At 40.0% G+C, this 14,977-nt stretch overlaps 1 protein-coding gene across 1 annotated transcript in view; it reads right to left on the bottom strand.

Moving 5' to 3' along the window:
• Positions 1-2,412: 2,412 nt before the first annotated feature.
• Positions 2,413-14,977, bottom strand: part of LOC104950234 (zinc finger homeobox protein 3-like) — a 66,770-nt gene continuing 54,205 nt past the window's right edge. Inside the window, exons 5-6 of the mRNA XM_010776722.1 lie at positions 4,469-4,522; positions 2,413-2,466 (exon numbers count right to left, since the gene is read on the bottom strand). Coding sequence (XP_010775024.1) covers positions 2,413-2,466; positions 4,469-4,522 — 108 coding nt within the window. The remainder of the gene's footprint in view (positions 2,467-4,468; positions 4,523-14,977) is intronic.

Genomic DNA, 14,977 nt, shown 5'->3' with positions numbered 1-14,977 from the left:
TATTTGCCATGGTCTTGACATTTTTTGAAATATAATAAGTAAGCTCTCAATGCAATACAAATATAAATATAATAATAATACAAATTACAAAACAACTTAAATATTTATAATAATTTTTATTAATAATATGAATACATCTGTGCCTTTAATCCTTCACTGTTATTCAACTCTGATTTTAAAATACTTGTCAAAACAAATTTCACAGTGATGATCAGACAGCACAGGACAGAGAGCAGAAAGCAGATTCTGCCCTCTTTGTCTGCTAGCCTTGCAACTGTGTGTCAGCATATGTAATTGTTGCAAGCTCCTATAGAAAAAAACGCTGCCGTCCCTTTAAGTGCTTCCACCAATTCTGATGGCGTGGTAATTTACATATCCCATCCTCCCTCCCCCTTCAGGAGAGCTGAGTGAGGATGTGGAGGCTGCTAGTGAGACCACCACAGACCAGGAGGACCAAACCAAAGACAGAGAAAGTGGGGGGGAGAAGGAGCTCACCAAAGGGACAGGTAAGGCCAATATTTACACCACACTCATTTAGGGAAGACTGTTCACGGGAAACATGTGGCGCTGCACCTGAATGGCGCTGAACAACAGGCCTTTTGTTTAATTAAAACAAACCTATTTTAACAAAACATATTCAAAGTCTTTTTAAGACATTACACTCTCTCTCTAAAAAAAGACCTCCCTAAATTCAATTCTAGCTTTCAAAGGTTGCACTTTTTGCAAGCAATAAATCCCATCAGGAACAGTCAGGATAAAATATCAGATTAGATAACATGTTCAGCTGACATGTGACCAGTGTTTTGTCTTTGCTCAATCGGTGAGGGGAAGAGATGGGCCTGTATGTGTAATTCCAGCTGGGCCCATGTCCAGTGTGTGCACACATGTGATAGCAACTACACACACACAACAGGAGACAAACAACACTAACCCGTGTTATTAGATCAGGATGGTTTTATCTTTGGGCTTTTATATTGACAGGTGTAGGTGGTCAGCCCTAAGCAGGGGGTTGGGCTTAGGGTGAGGGGTGGAGCTTAAGGCCTAAACTATATCTGGCCAACGGTAAAGGTCTTATTTTAGCAGTATTCATAACAACTTTCCAGTTTGAATGGATCAGCATGCATGGATTTTCTTCTTCTCTGTTTGTCGGGATAACTTTGGCAAAAAAAGGTTTTCACTTTGTAATGTTTGAGTTTTGGTATTATTGGGGTCTCGAAGGCCCTACATACATTCCATATACAGTGTATGTGTAACACTGCATCTTATTATATCGAAAGCAGTTGAGAACCTATTATATTAAAGTTACATTTTTCTTTTTAAAACAGAATTCACTATATACGCCTTTGTTAGGAAAACAATGTTTGTAGTTAAGACATCTCTTTTTCAATAGAAGAGATTTTGATAATGATGACACTGAACAGTAACAGGCATGGATTGATGCTTCTAACTTCTTGTGTTACTCCAGGATGTTTTTGATTTACACTAGTCAGGTTAAAAGCTGGAAAACAATTCGGACCTTTTGCATACCTAAGATTTTTATAAAGTGTAGGAAAAAAACTTCATCACAGTGTTTGAAGCCCAGCCTTTGTAAAATGTCTTTGATATTCGAACTTCTATTTTAAATGAGGCTGAGTTGTTTGTGCTCTTTGAAAGGGCGACACTCTTCTTTGATGGAAGAAATAAGGATATGCATGCCTGACTGAATATGGCTAAAAGTATGTTTTAGCACATCAAAATAAAGCACTTTAAAAAGCATTAAAATGAGCTGGCCGATTAATAATTCACTCATACCTGTGGTGCACAGGAAGACGACTCCTCGCATTAGGATTCCTCCTTTTTGAAAGGCATGCAATTTGATACAAGCATATTCAGTTCCTTTCCTCCCCTCTGTCAGTCGCTAATCACCAAATAAGTGTGTTTTTGTGTTTTCACAAAGGAAAGATATGCTTGCATATGAAAAATGTACAGCTTCCCAGCAGCTTATTAGAAATGCTTCGTTAAAAATAGAATGCGCATTAGGGAACCAGGTCTGAGGTTCTGTTTGATGTCAGTGAAAAGTAGGGTGGGTATGTTGGGGTGGTGGGTTCAAGGCAGTGTTGTCAGCGAAAGGTAGACAGCTGTAGTTTAATGGAAGGGTCCCTTTTTGTACTTCAAACTTTTGTGATTGATGAATACAATGCCCATTCAAAGCAAGCGCAGAAAACCACCTTGTAACGAAAAAAGCCAGGGAGACCTCACAATGCATTCGGTAAACAGAGGAGCGCTTGTTTGGGCTAGTGATTGTCTGAAGATGTTTCTACAGTAGGCACACAAAAAAGTGTGCATGTTAAAAGATGGTGTCTGAGCGTCTCGGCCAACCTGTTATTTATCTGAAAGGTGTTCGGTCTCCCACTGTCTGAGGCTGAGCTGTTTCTAAGGTCCATCATTAGAACTATTGAAGTATTTCTTCTCATCGTTGTCATGTAGCTGTTGGAACAGAGCACAACATTGTTCCTTACAAATGACAGTCACTGTCAGACAGACAGCATTAGCGAACACAGTAAAAAGGCTTCCTCCTTTTTAAAGCCACTGTCAATCTTATTTTCTCTTTCTTGTTCCACAGCTCCTCAGTATTCATTAAAATCATTTAGAGGTACATCAGAAGCCTTTGTTAAATGCATATGTATTCAGCTTGTCATCTTTTGAAAGATGCCTTCATTATTTTGCTGTTTTTTTATTTATCTCAATATGATACATACAGTATATACATGTACAGGCATTCAGACATATGTAAATGTCATATGCTCCCCGCACCGCAGCGAAAATGTGGAGCAACGTTTTGTGATTATACAGTACATTATCATAAGTATATATTATGAGAGAAGAACAAACAAAATAACAGTAAAAGTAATTATAAGTAAAATACAAAAATCTCAATGGAAGACGCTCAGGTTAGCTATGCCATTTAATCATCCTGCATGATTAGTAATTCAAAGGATCATTTGTATTCGTATGAAATATGTATAAATGGATAGCCATGAGGATATCTCTCTTTTTCTCTCCTCACTCCTTCTACACCTAGCTGAGACAGCACTGACAAAAGGGGAGAGCTTCTGCATAGGAATGGGTTCCTTCCCTTCATTAAAGCAGGTGCTGTGTTTTTGCAGCAGCTGAATGTATGGGGATGCAGCACGGAGCAAGGCAGGAGGGTGAGCGCTAGGAAGATTGAAAGGTTAAGAGAGCAGAAAGAAGAGGAAGTAGGGGAATTGTTAATTCGCCTGCAGACTTGGAAACAATATTATTCGACATACTTAACATAAATGTATGGAAAAGGTTTTATTGAAGGTTGCAAAGGGGGGAGGGCGTTGATAAGGAGACATTAGAAAGGGTTTCGTAAGAAAAATAATCCTGAAATGTATCTGGTTAAATAATTATTCTCATACTCTTATCCTTACATTCTTATGTATGATTATTATGTTTTCCGCAATAGAAGTAGGAAATTCCAGCATATTTTTTAACAAGCATTGTACAAATCTGTGTCTTTTTGGTTGTATTTGTTTGTCCAAAACAATGCAAGATATTTGAATTTAGTCAGGAAAACAGTGCATAAAACGAGTGCTTGAGGGACAAAAAGCTCAATTATCTTGCCACCACTACTGTAAATGTTGGAAAATTGGAAATAATTGTACTTTAAAATTATATTGTAAGTTATTTCGTTTTTTAATATTAAAGGCAGAAAGCACATGTTTGTATGCAGTGAATCCCTTTTTACCATCACTTGCCATGCTGGAATGTGTCTGTGTTAGCTTGGGCCTAATTGTTACTGTAAAAGTGTGTAGGAGTATTTTGACATAGTTTTGAGGAGCACCAATTAAACACGACATGCAACACTGATTATCTGCTGCACACTGTTTTCACACTTCTTGTATACAAATGGTGCATATGTTTTGTGTTGTTTTCCTACTTCATTTTGCCAGAAAACATTGCTTTTATCTTTTATGTGATGAGCTAACAACATTAAAAAAGTGAAATCTAAATATACATAATCAACCTTAATGCATTCCAGACTGAACGCCAGACTGCACAGATGTTTTGTTTTGATTGTCATGCTGAGGTTTTAGGCATGTGCAGTAGACTTTTGAGGGATAGTAAAATGCAATTATAGAGATAGTGTGTTGGCACTTATTTTTCACATTATGAAAAAAAAATACGGTTAAAACTATACATATTTTGACAGATGTGTTAAAATAAACATTTTCTTTTTATCTTAAATTACTTCTACAGGATTGTACACTCCTGTGTTGTGTGTTTTACAGCAGGTTTTCACACAAACCAGATACAAAATGTGATATGTGTTATATTAAGTTAAATGTTTACATTATACCTTTGAAACTGTTTAAATGAAGACTGGGCCTCTGGGTGTGCTTATACAATGGTGTGTTTTTGGCTCCATGTCCACAAAAATGTGCTTTTGCATGCACATGTGCACATCCAGGTGTATTGAGTGTAAGTGAAACAGATGTTGTCTTGTGTGCTGCAGATGCTGCCTTTACTCTGGATAATAAACATACAGATTAGCATCCCCTAGACCCAGCACCTTGGCATTGCAGTCTTTAATTTTGTACTGTTACCATGGACGGTTTTTCTTATAACAGTGCAGATATGTGGATTTAATATTTGCTATGGTTTTTGCTTATGGTTAGATACAATCAAATTATTTAAGATTGTTTTATTCTTGCTCTGAACTGGGAGACATGCAGTGCAATGGGGATTTTTTTGGTATTGCTTTTAAACCCTAAGTAGTGCTCTGTCTGCTTGATCAGGAAGCCGAACAGTGACAATGTTTACATATTCATATCACGTCCTTTGAGTGCTTGTCATCTCTCAAATTTGTAATTCCTTTTGTCTTTGAAGATAATAGGCCATAAATTGTCCTTGTTTGTGAGCCAACTCCCTGAAAGCTCAGTGTTTATGAGTTTTACCACGGGTTGTCTAATGGGCCAGCACCAGTGCTGTCTCTCAAAGCGTCCTGTAAAGGTGAACGTCGTGTCACCCTGTTGTTCAGTGGCTCGAAGATTAATAACGCTTCTGCTAATTAATATCTCCACTCAATTTCTTTATCTCCCAGTGGCTTTTCTTGCACTCCTGTTGTTTAGCTGCATACAAGTCATACAGCACAGTGAAGTGTTTTTTATCTTGGACTTCATAAATAATAGGAAATGATTTCATATGTAGCTTCAATATTGCCTTTTAAATCAATGTATTTCATTTTCTTGTATTTCGAATGCAGCATAATCACCTGAGAAATATAATATGAAATGCAACACTGCCCTTTATTGCTCTGGGCGCTGACACAAGCTATAGATTGAAAACCTTGATGGAAATAGGGACAGGGAACAGACAATATTCGGGTATTGTTAGCATAGCATTAACAGACAACGACTTGTAGCACTGGGGGAGTTGAGTCATCTCCATATTAATAGTCAACTTGCACAGGGAATACAGATAAAAAGAAATTCTACATTGCAGGGAGACCCGTCAGAAGCCCTCTACAGTGTGAAGGTGAAAGGTTTTAGGGAGTTTTGGATCAGAGGACATCTTCAGAAAGTATAACACTAAGGAGGTTCATAATGTAGAGGAATTGTGGGCTGAGCTTCAGTTTTAAGTGATTGGCAGACTGTGGCTGTTCTGGGCAAAGCGACAGTAAAGTTATGCAGCCTCGCTGGCTTGCACGGACTGGATGATAGGTTATGTCTTTTACAACCGGAGGCCTGAAGCTGCCGCGGCGAGACAGGAACTGTGGTAATAAGGGTTCAGAGGCTCCAGAGATGATGAGGACCCCATGTCAGCCGAATGAGGGGAATTCCAAAACACCACTAATCTTTTTCCCATCTTTCACTGCTTGACTGTTTACTGTAAGTCACTCGTTTTAGAATATGGATAACCTCTCCCAAGGACACAGCGTATTAATGGCAGCTGTGATTGCACTCCTGGAAGATTTAAATGTCAGATGTACATACAAGCCCTCAACAACCAGGCCCCCCCCTACCTCACAGACCTGCTGCACCACCACACCCCTTCCCGCTGCCTCCGCTCATCAGAAGCCAACCTCCTATCCATCCCCACCCGCACCAATCACCGGACCTGTGGGGACAGAGCCTTCTCCGTCGCTGCCCCCTCCCTTTGGAACTCACTCCCACAACCCATCAGAGACTGCACCGACCTCACCACCTTCAAAAAACTCACAAAAACTCACCTTTTCAATCTGACTTTTCATGTTAGATTGTTTTTGTATTATTTGACTTTAACTTTAACTACCGTATATATTTATTTGTTGTTCCTTTCTTCTCTTTTCTTTTTTCTTCACTATTATCTGTAAAGCGTCTTTGAGCACCTGTAAAAGCGCTAACAAATTAAATCTATTATTATTATTATTATTATTAGATGACCTGTTGTAGTTAATTCAGGCTGTGCTGTTCTGTGCTGTGTCAGTCACTCTGTCCAGCAGGCACCTTTTTTTCCCTTAAAAGCACAACAAGGCTGTGATTGCTCCAGAGAGTGGTGCAGTGTGCTGACAGCCCCTTTGCTGCTTGAATAATACAGTCCAGTTATGAGAGGTGAGACGAGGTGCCAAAGTCCAATTCACTTACGGGACTCGACAGCGCAAAAGCTTCTGGTTTACGGAAAAGGGACATGAATTAATAATCACCTAATTGACTCTTAGGTTTCTCCACTCCTGCCTTGCCTTTTGTGCTTTCAAACAAAAACCCACCCTGTGTATCTGTCAGAAGAGGTTTGGTGTGGATGGGGGATTTGTGTCTAATGACCAGGCAGAAGAGGTCAGCGTAGCAGACAGACTCCTGACAGACATTAAGGTCACCATCGGCGGGGGAGCCGATAGTGGTCTCTGTAGAGGACTATTTGTGAATGGGAGAAGCATTAATCTAACCATCCACCAAGGTCAAATACAGATATACGCATGTACTGTTGTTCTAGGTCTTTCTAAAGCAGTGTCATAGCACATTTAACCCGAGTCCTTTTGTTTTTCTCTATTGACATCATTTTTGTCCTCTAAAAGTCCTACACTTGTCCAATCAGGACCCAATGTTATGGGTTCAGATTGTAGATCCTAATGTCTCACGTGAACGCAGCAATGCTCGGACACTAGTTTCCAATCTGCCGTGTAAAACGGTGTAGGGAGAAAAAAAACTATATTTCATTTCACAACTTGGCAATGTTTTGGTCATCTTTTTCATCACCCTTGACACGGAAAAACAGGATACAGTAGTTTGATGTTAGTCATGGTGCTGGTGTAGTGTTCTTAAGAGAAGCAATTGATCAGATTTATGGAGTCCTAATTGGCCATGACGAGAAAGACTGTGTCTGAGTAAGCCTCCCAGCCTTCCATCTGTCCCTCTCTCTCTGTGTTTCCCTCACACACACGCACACATAAAACTGTATGGGCCCCTTTCAGATTCAAACAGCCACTTGTTTCACCTCTCTGGTGCTTTTGGAGCAATTGTAGAAATGGAATATACTTTATCATCAATTATATTTATCCTCTTTATCATGAGGTTTAGAGGATACTTGTTTGTAATCCATGTTTGCTTCCTGTATTGTATGTACTTTAGATCAGCGGTATAAACCCTATTGTTACCTGCTCTAGAATTCATTTCTTTACTTTGTCTTTCTGTTACAACACTTAAGTAATTCACAGTGAATGGCAATTATACATATTTAAGCTGTAGCAGCTGCTCTGCTTGTTTCTTTCCGTCTTTGTGGAATTTACACTAAAAGGCAGGTGCTTAAAAGTGTTACAATCTGATATTAATAGTTTTAACAGATGTCGTTTGGTTGAGGCTACTGTTTGGGTCCTTTGTCTTGAAGAACATAATTTCCTTCACTGCCTTGATGGAGAGACAAAAAGTAAAGATGCAGAAGTCATTATTTTCTAACTAACTCAAGAGGCCAGAAAAAGAGAGAATTTATTTTTAAAGAAACATATGTTCTCGTTATTAAATGTTATTATGATCCCTAAACTTGAGTAGTCCAAAGATCAACCAGGTAGTTGAGATGTGAAAGTGACCACAGATGTCCCTTGTTGTTTTCCTCGGGAGATGAGTTCAGTTGCAGTAGGAGTGAACTGAAGTGGAGTTGGTGAGGACATCGCCATGACTGAGAGGTTAATGTCAGGGAATGGGAGGTTCCTTTTGTTTAACTTTCCCTTTGTTTATTGGCAGATGTGTTTAATAGGATTGCCTGTGACTGGACCCTAATAGGGCGTCCCCGGCTGATCCCAGTGTCTCCGGGAGATCTTGCAGGCTGCTCTGTCCAAAGCTAGGTCCCCCACTGGGTAATCAGCTCAACTCCCCTCGTCCTGATTGGAGCTGACATTTTAATGTCTTGAGCAGGAGCGTGGTCAGCCCTGCTTAACCTGACCCCCCGCCAAATCACCCTCCCCTTCCAATGCCCTCTGTTCTCAATTTTCCCTCCTAGGACTGTACAAATCAGGCCACATTTAACTCTTTATGGGCTTGTTAGGGTTTGGTAAGACACGTCTTTAAGTTTCAGAATGAATTCTTTCCACTAGTGACAAAGCTTGATGATACTACAGCCCCCCCATGCTGGCTCCATGTGCATTTAGCTCCTCTGTGAGCCCTTAATGCTTAGCAGAGTGCTCAACTCTGATGAATTTCTGTTTTTATAAAGTGGAGTCATTTTAAAGTGGTTTGCAGGGGCTCTTGAGTGACGCATTGCTCTTCAGACATGCTTCTTTGTTAATATTGGTGTTGTTTTCATTAAAAGGATTAGCTGTGTGATTCAGTTTTTGAGCTAGTGAAACACTTGAGGTAGCTGTATAGGTGACGATAATAAGACATATTTTCAAAGATTGGCAGGAAACCGACAATGAATGTAGCCCTTTTTTATATTTCCACAGACTGGGCACCGAAGCATGGCTGTATCCTGTGAATATGCTTGACTAATCATCCGACTGATACTTCCTTTGAGCCCAATGGCATATTTTTGTCTTGCAATATTTGACTTAAATGAGAGCTTGTTGTCATATGTGACCTAGCTTTGAGGAAACATAAAAAAATGTTCAAGGGGAAGGAGGTTTTCTAATCTTGCTGTGCTCTTTTTGTCTTTGTCACAGTCCATTTCCATAGAAACCACAAAACAATAGATAAGGCTTACCTTTTACAGAAATGCCATTGAAACTGAGAATTTTGCTGGCATTTCCCTACTTTTGGAAACATAGAGCTGAGGAATTTTCAAAGCTGAGACCAACTGTATATAAATAAAAACATGTATTTCTTGATTCTTAAAAAAATGCCTCAGTGCTCTTTTAAAATTAACCAACATTTAGGATTGGTAGAACTGTCTCTCAAAATGTCAAATTCTTCCATCTGCTTGACCTCTGCTTTTTGCCTTTAAGATGGTTGAAGAAATGTGTATAGAAGTCTTCTTACGTGCAGTATGCTCCTATTACAATATGAGGATCACTTAATGGGTAAAGTAAATCTATAGCTTAGAAAAACTCTACATCAGCTGACATTTGAGCAGATGTATTTGAAACAAGAATAAATATAAACAGTTTAACAGTTGTATGATGAGGTTTCAAGATGTGTGTGAACCTCCTCTCATGTTTATAAACTCACATAGACTAAAGATATGGAATGAAATCCAAAAATTGAACACTTGCAAATTTATATTTTTCATTCGCACTTGAAAACAGTGTTGTACGATATCCTAAGAACCAACAATGAAATAAACAGCTCACCTACAGCAGCATGGAAAGACCAGTAAAAAATGTGTGGTCTTTTTTATGGGGAGACATGAGTTTGATAACAACACATTCTATGCCCAATTCCCATTAAATGCAGTTTTATCACATTTAAGAAAGACATTCCAAAGCCCTTTATCCACAGTGTTATTGATTGACGTGCTCCCAGGCTGCCAAGTCCTCACCTTGTCTTGACATGCCTGCTCTCTTCTCTTTATCTCTCCGTGTTTGTGTGCGTCTGTTTGAATGTGCAGCAGTGTCTGGCCACTCGGAACGGCACCAGTCAGATTCCCCGATCCCCTCCAAAAGGCCCTCTTCTCGGTCGGAGACCTCGGAGAGCCCTCTCTCCTCAAAGCGTCCCAGGACAGCTGAGAAGAGCGCTGCAGAGCAGGTGAGAGTTACAAGCCACACCATTTTTTTAAAACATTGATGTCTTCAGATGTTAAAAAATGCATAAAACCCTCTGTTTTTAAAAGTCTTTGAATTAGGGGACTCTTGCTAAAGGTTATTCCATCTTCAAATACCAATGCCTCATTATAAGCTTGAAAACTCCACATCAATTAAAAGAAGTAATGTAAAAATATACTTCTAATCATTTTTAGTTAGTTATCTCACTGACCCTTTTTATATTAGGCAGGATTTTCCCCAGATCAACTCAAAATTATTTTAGCCTTTCTGCTGCAGTTGGACTGCTAATTGTGTATAAGGTGGAAAATCTATATAGTATTTGACAGATGGGAACACTTTGAAGTAGGTGCCAAGACTCAGTGGTGCTCAGTATGACACGGTTGTTGTGATCAGCTGTGCTTGAGGGAAGGGGCCCCAGCCTCCCGCCTGATCTACAGCTCCTCTTCAAGCAGGCCCACTGCACCTAGTTCACCCCATTGACCCTTTGTGGATCTGTTTCCCCTCTCCCCTCTCTCTCTGCCACCCAGATGTGCCCCTACTGCAAGTTCACCAACACAGACTTGAATCGTCTCAGAATGCACGTGATGACGCAGCACTCTGTCCAGCCAATGTTACGTTGCCCACTATGCCAGGACATGCTCAACAACAAGGTCCACCTGCAGTTCCACCTGACACACCTCCACAGTGTGGCCCCTGACTGCGTGGAGAAGCTTGTTGCCTCAGTAAGTCCCTAATGCTTGTGATTGGATACGGTGTGGTTGGAAAGGTTTAAGTTTTAACTTCATTGTTATGGTTCTTCATTCATTTATTAGAATGATTTGCTTTACCAATTCAAGGTTACCTGAAGTGTTGGTAAATTGGTATGAATGAAATTGTCATGGCAGGTGAAAACTGTTAAGTGGGGTCATCCAGCACCATAGCAAAGAGATTGCATGCTATGAAATGCGTATTTTGTTTAAGTCAAGGACAACAGGAGAAAAGCAAAACATAGATAAACAAATATATGGCCTTGCTGTGTTGTGCATAGCACGAAACAAAAATTTTGAATTCAATTTCTGTATTCAATCTGTCCCATAGTGTTTCTTTAATTATCTACATAGCCGTTTATAGAAAACAACTGCCGGTCAAAGCCATGTTGTAAAGGCCCAACATGCTGCTACTTAAACACAATATGGCCCATCACATTGCAGACAATGGGTCAGGCCAAGGACCAGTGTCACTAGCTCTTAGTCAATCCCTCAGCCTGGAGTGGCTGCCTAGTTCTGAGAACAATTGTCATTCCTTTCTTCCCCCCTCTAAATTGCCAACATTCAGTCTTTTATCAAACACAAAGAATGCTGGTAATTGTGAAATGGCTACAGGCAATCCCATTGGCTCATTGGAAATGATTGGGCTTTTTTGGGATGCATATTTTTTCTTTTCTTTTTCATTGTCTTAATGTGCCCATCATCATCATGCCAGCTCTTTTGTAATCACAGTCATTTGTGAAGGGGAATTCTTAATCGTTTTTTGTATTTTTTTATAATTTCAAGATGAGCAGGTCTCTTCGCTCCCAGTTCATTTATACTAAACTGACACTCTTGCCATGTCTTTGATCACTTGTGTGCAAGCCAAAACAACGCTTTTCATGATGAATATGTTAAAATAATTGTGGCAAGGATTAATCAAAATGTAATGAACAGTCTCCCCACTATATGCACAGTACAAGCATTGGAAATGTTATTATTCACGAAAAATCAGGCCAAAATCAAGTCTCATATCAAAATGTGTGTATTTCAGGTCCATTCCTTAGGTTGGAAATTGGTAGTTAAATTAAATTGGTAGTGTCTGTATCTTGATTAATGTGGTCAGGGACTTTTAAGTTCTAAAATTAGATTTATATTATCTACAATGCACTGGGAAACATGTGTCTACTTCATTTGCATCCTTCAATCGTAATCAAGGGAAAACAAAATGTGTGATATCGATTTAAAAAAAATCCTTTTTATTTCCTATTTTCTTGTAAATCACTTAGCAAATCTTTACTCTGTTCTGTCCTGTTAAGCTAAATAGCAATGCAGGACAATCACTGAGTGAAACATTACTGTCTGCTGCCTTCACCCCCCATATAGAAAGTAAATGGCAAGCACATTAGTATGGTAGACGGCAATATTTATTTCTTTTATAGTGGTAGTACTGTACTGAGCCACTACAAGAGGACAGTGATAGAACAGAGGTAATATAACACACATTAAAGCTAGCACCCTTTTATAACTGGTGAATGCAGATGTTAAGGTGCTTTATCCTATTCACATGTCTAAGGAGAGGAGTCAATTAATTCTAAAATGGGTGACTTTTATTCTTTGCCAAGCATGCATAATGATGTGTTCATTCTCCAACCCTTCAGCCACCTATCGTCTCTGCACTCCCTCCTTTCCTTTCCACCCCATGTGTCTCATGCTCTGGCCGTTTCCCAATTGCGAGGAAACTGGCTTCCAAGCAATATTTCAAGGATACTGGACTGTTCCAATCTCCAGCATACTTGGAATTCCACCAAGGCCACGTCCTTGGTTTGGGGGTAATTTCGAGGCTGAACATGGGTAGACTTTGCGTCCTTCAAATCCCCACAATGCTTTGCGCACGGACCAATTTCAAAAAGCCTTGCGGAGAATGGCTGAACCGACGCAGCACAGCACACATTTAAATGTAAGTATGTAGTGGCGTAGAACATGTGTTGGTAAATATGTTACTTTGTTGCATTTGTTATCACCAAAAATGTGTTCTGTGAAAGTAAAGCAAGTTCATAATTAGACATCGTGAGGTATTTATTTTCGGTACAGTTTATGTTGAAACCGTTAGACTTTCCGTTTTCCGAAGCCGTGGCTTGGAAGCATACTTGCTTCGTTTCTGAAGGAAGTGACTTGGAAGTACGCGACTACCAAGCNTCCTTTATTAGTATATAAGTGCTTTGTTAGTAATTCTATCGCTCGAAGTGGAGTCCAAAGAGATGAGTTTTCAGTCTGAAGAAGATGTGTAAGCTATCTGCTTGCAGATAGCTTACACATCTTCTTCAGACTGAAAACTCATCTCTTTGGACTCCACTTCGAGCGATAGAATTACTAACAAAGCACTTATATACTAATAAAGGACTGGCTTATCTAAAGCCAGTTGAGTAGCACTTGAAATGTTTGGCTCTATGAAACCTGATGTACTTATATGATTCTGTTTTCTTCAAGGTTGTATCTTCCTGGTCGAATGTACTTACTGTAAGTCGCTTTGGATAAAAGCGTCAGCTAAATGCAGTGTGTGTGTGTGTGTGTGTGTGTGTGTGTGTGTGTGTGTGCGTGTGCGTGTGTGTGTGTGTGTGTGTGTGTGTGTGTGTGTGTGTGTGTGTGTGTGTGTGTGTGTGTGTGGACCTTGACATCAGTCATCAGACATGCTGCAGCCTGACGGCCTCTGCACACACACATTCCAGCACTAACATATTCATACCCACTTGTTTGTTTGTTCGGGATCTGCGGAGCAAACAGACGAGGGTTGAAGTGCGAGAGAGACATTTAAAACTGGTTAGGTTACTTATTTCTTGATTCACTTTCACAACACACACTGCTGAGTACTTATTGTGTGTATGAGTGTGTGTTCATATACTGTGTATAATGTGTACTACATATATACTCGTATGGTAGTATTCATAGTATGATCACCCTCTGTATAATGTGTACTACTCAGATATTATCTCAGAATCAGATTAAATGTCAACAGATTTCACATAACTTTATTAAGTTAGTTGAACGCAATAATATTAATTTGAACCTAATATTTGTGAATCTGTTGACATAATACTTCAATAAAGTAATTATTTCAGTTTTTTCGTTGTACTTTTAGCATCTCCGGTGGTGACTAGCCTATATAAACACTGTTATCGTCTTCCCAGCAGCAGCATGGTTCTGTGTTTGTTGTTATTGACGCTGTTACAACACACACAGTCAACACACTGTCTGTAAGGAAACACAGGCGCCGACACACACCTTCACACACTGTCCGGATTTTCTCTTGGAACGTTTTTGGGACTCTCCCGGACGTGTTTCACCTGGCAGCAAGATCCTCGATCGCTCTCCGCTTCTCTAAAGACTGAAACTCAATCTGTCAAGACTACGCCTTTCGCCCCGGGCTGAAATCACACCGCAAACAAATCAACACTTTGGAAAGAAAAGAAAATAACACATGAAACCCAATGAAATCATATTTTATTGTATTTTTAGAGACAGTATCTGAAATCAGCTCATTGATTTATGGCTATTCAGACGTAGGACATGCCAGAAGATGAAATAAATCACTATCAAAAATGTATCCTGCAGGAAAAAATCTGATGAAATCTTTGATAACATTTCTTCTGTCAATGCTGATTTATTTAAAATGTGTTGTTGGTGTTAAACGGCTAACTTGCTTTCACACCAACGCCATTCCCATTCTAGCTCCGTGCTAGAACTTTTCTGGTTTGGAACCAGTTTTTATTTTCAGCCCCCGGTCTGTTCACATCGCCCAGAGCCCGACTGGTGCGTCATAACGTCACCGTTTACGTCGCTGATTTTCTCCCCAGCGGCGCTCACTACAACAACAACGGGGGACTGCGTCGGGTCGATGATCGTGTTGCTTTTAATCACACGAAGTNACGGCTCACTTGCTTTCACACCAACGCCATTCCCATTCTAGCTCCGTGCTAGAACTTTTCTGGTTTGGAACCAGTTTTTATTTTCAGCCCCCGCTCTGTTCACACCGCCCAGAGCCCGACTGGTGCTGCCGCTGCTGCGTCATGACGTCACCGTT

This window comes from Notothenia coriiceps, unplaced genomic scaffold (genome assembly GCF_000735185.1).
Source record: "Notothenia coriiceps isolate Sejong01 unplaced genomic scaffold, NC01 NC01_scaffold00017288, whole genome shotgun sequence".
Taxonomy (NCBI): Eukaryota; Metazoa; Chordata; class Actinopteri; order Perciformes; family Nototheniidae; genus Notothenia; species Notothenia coriiceps.
This window is presented reverse-complemented; position numbering and strand designations above follow the sequence as displayed.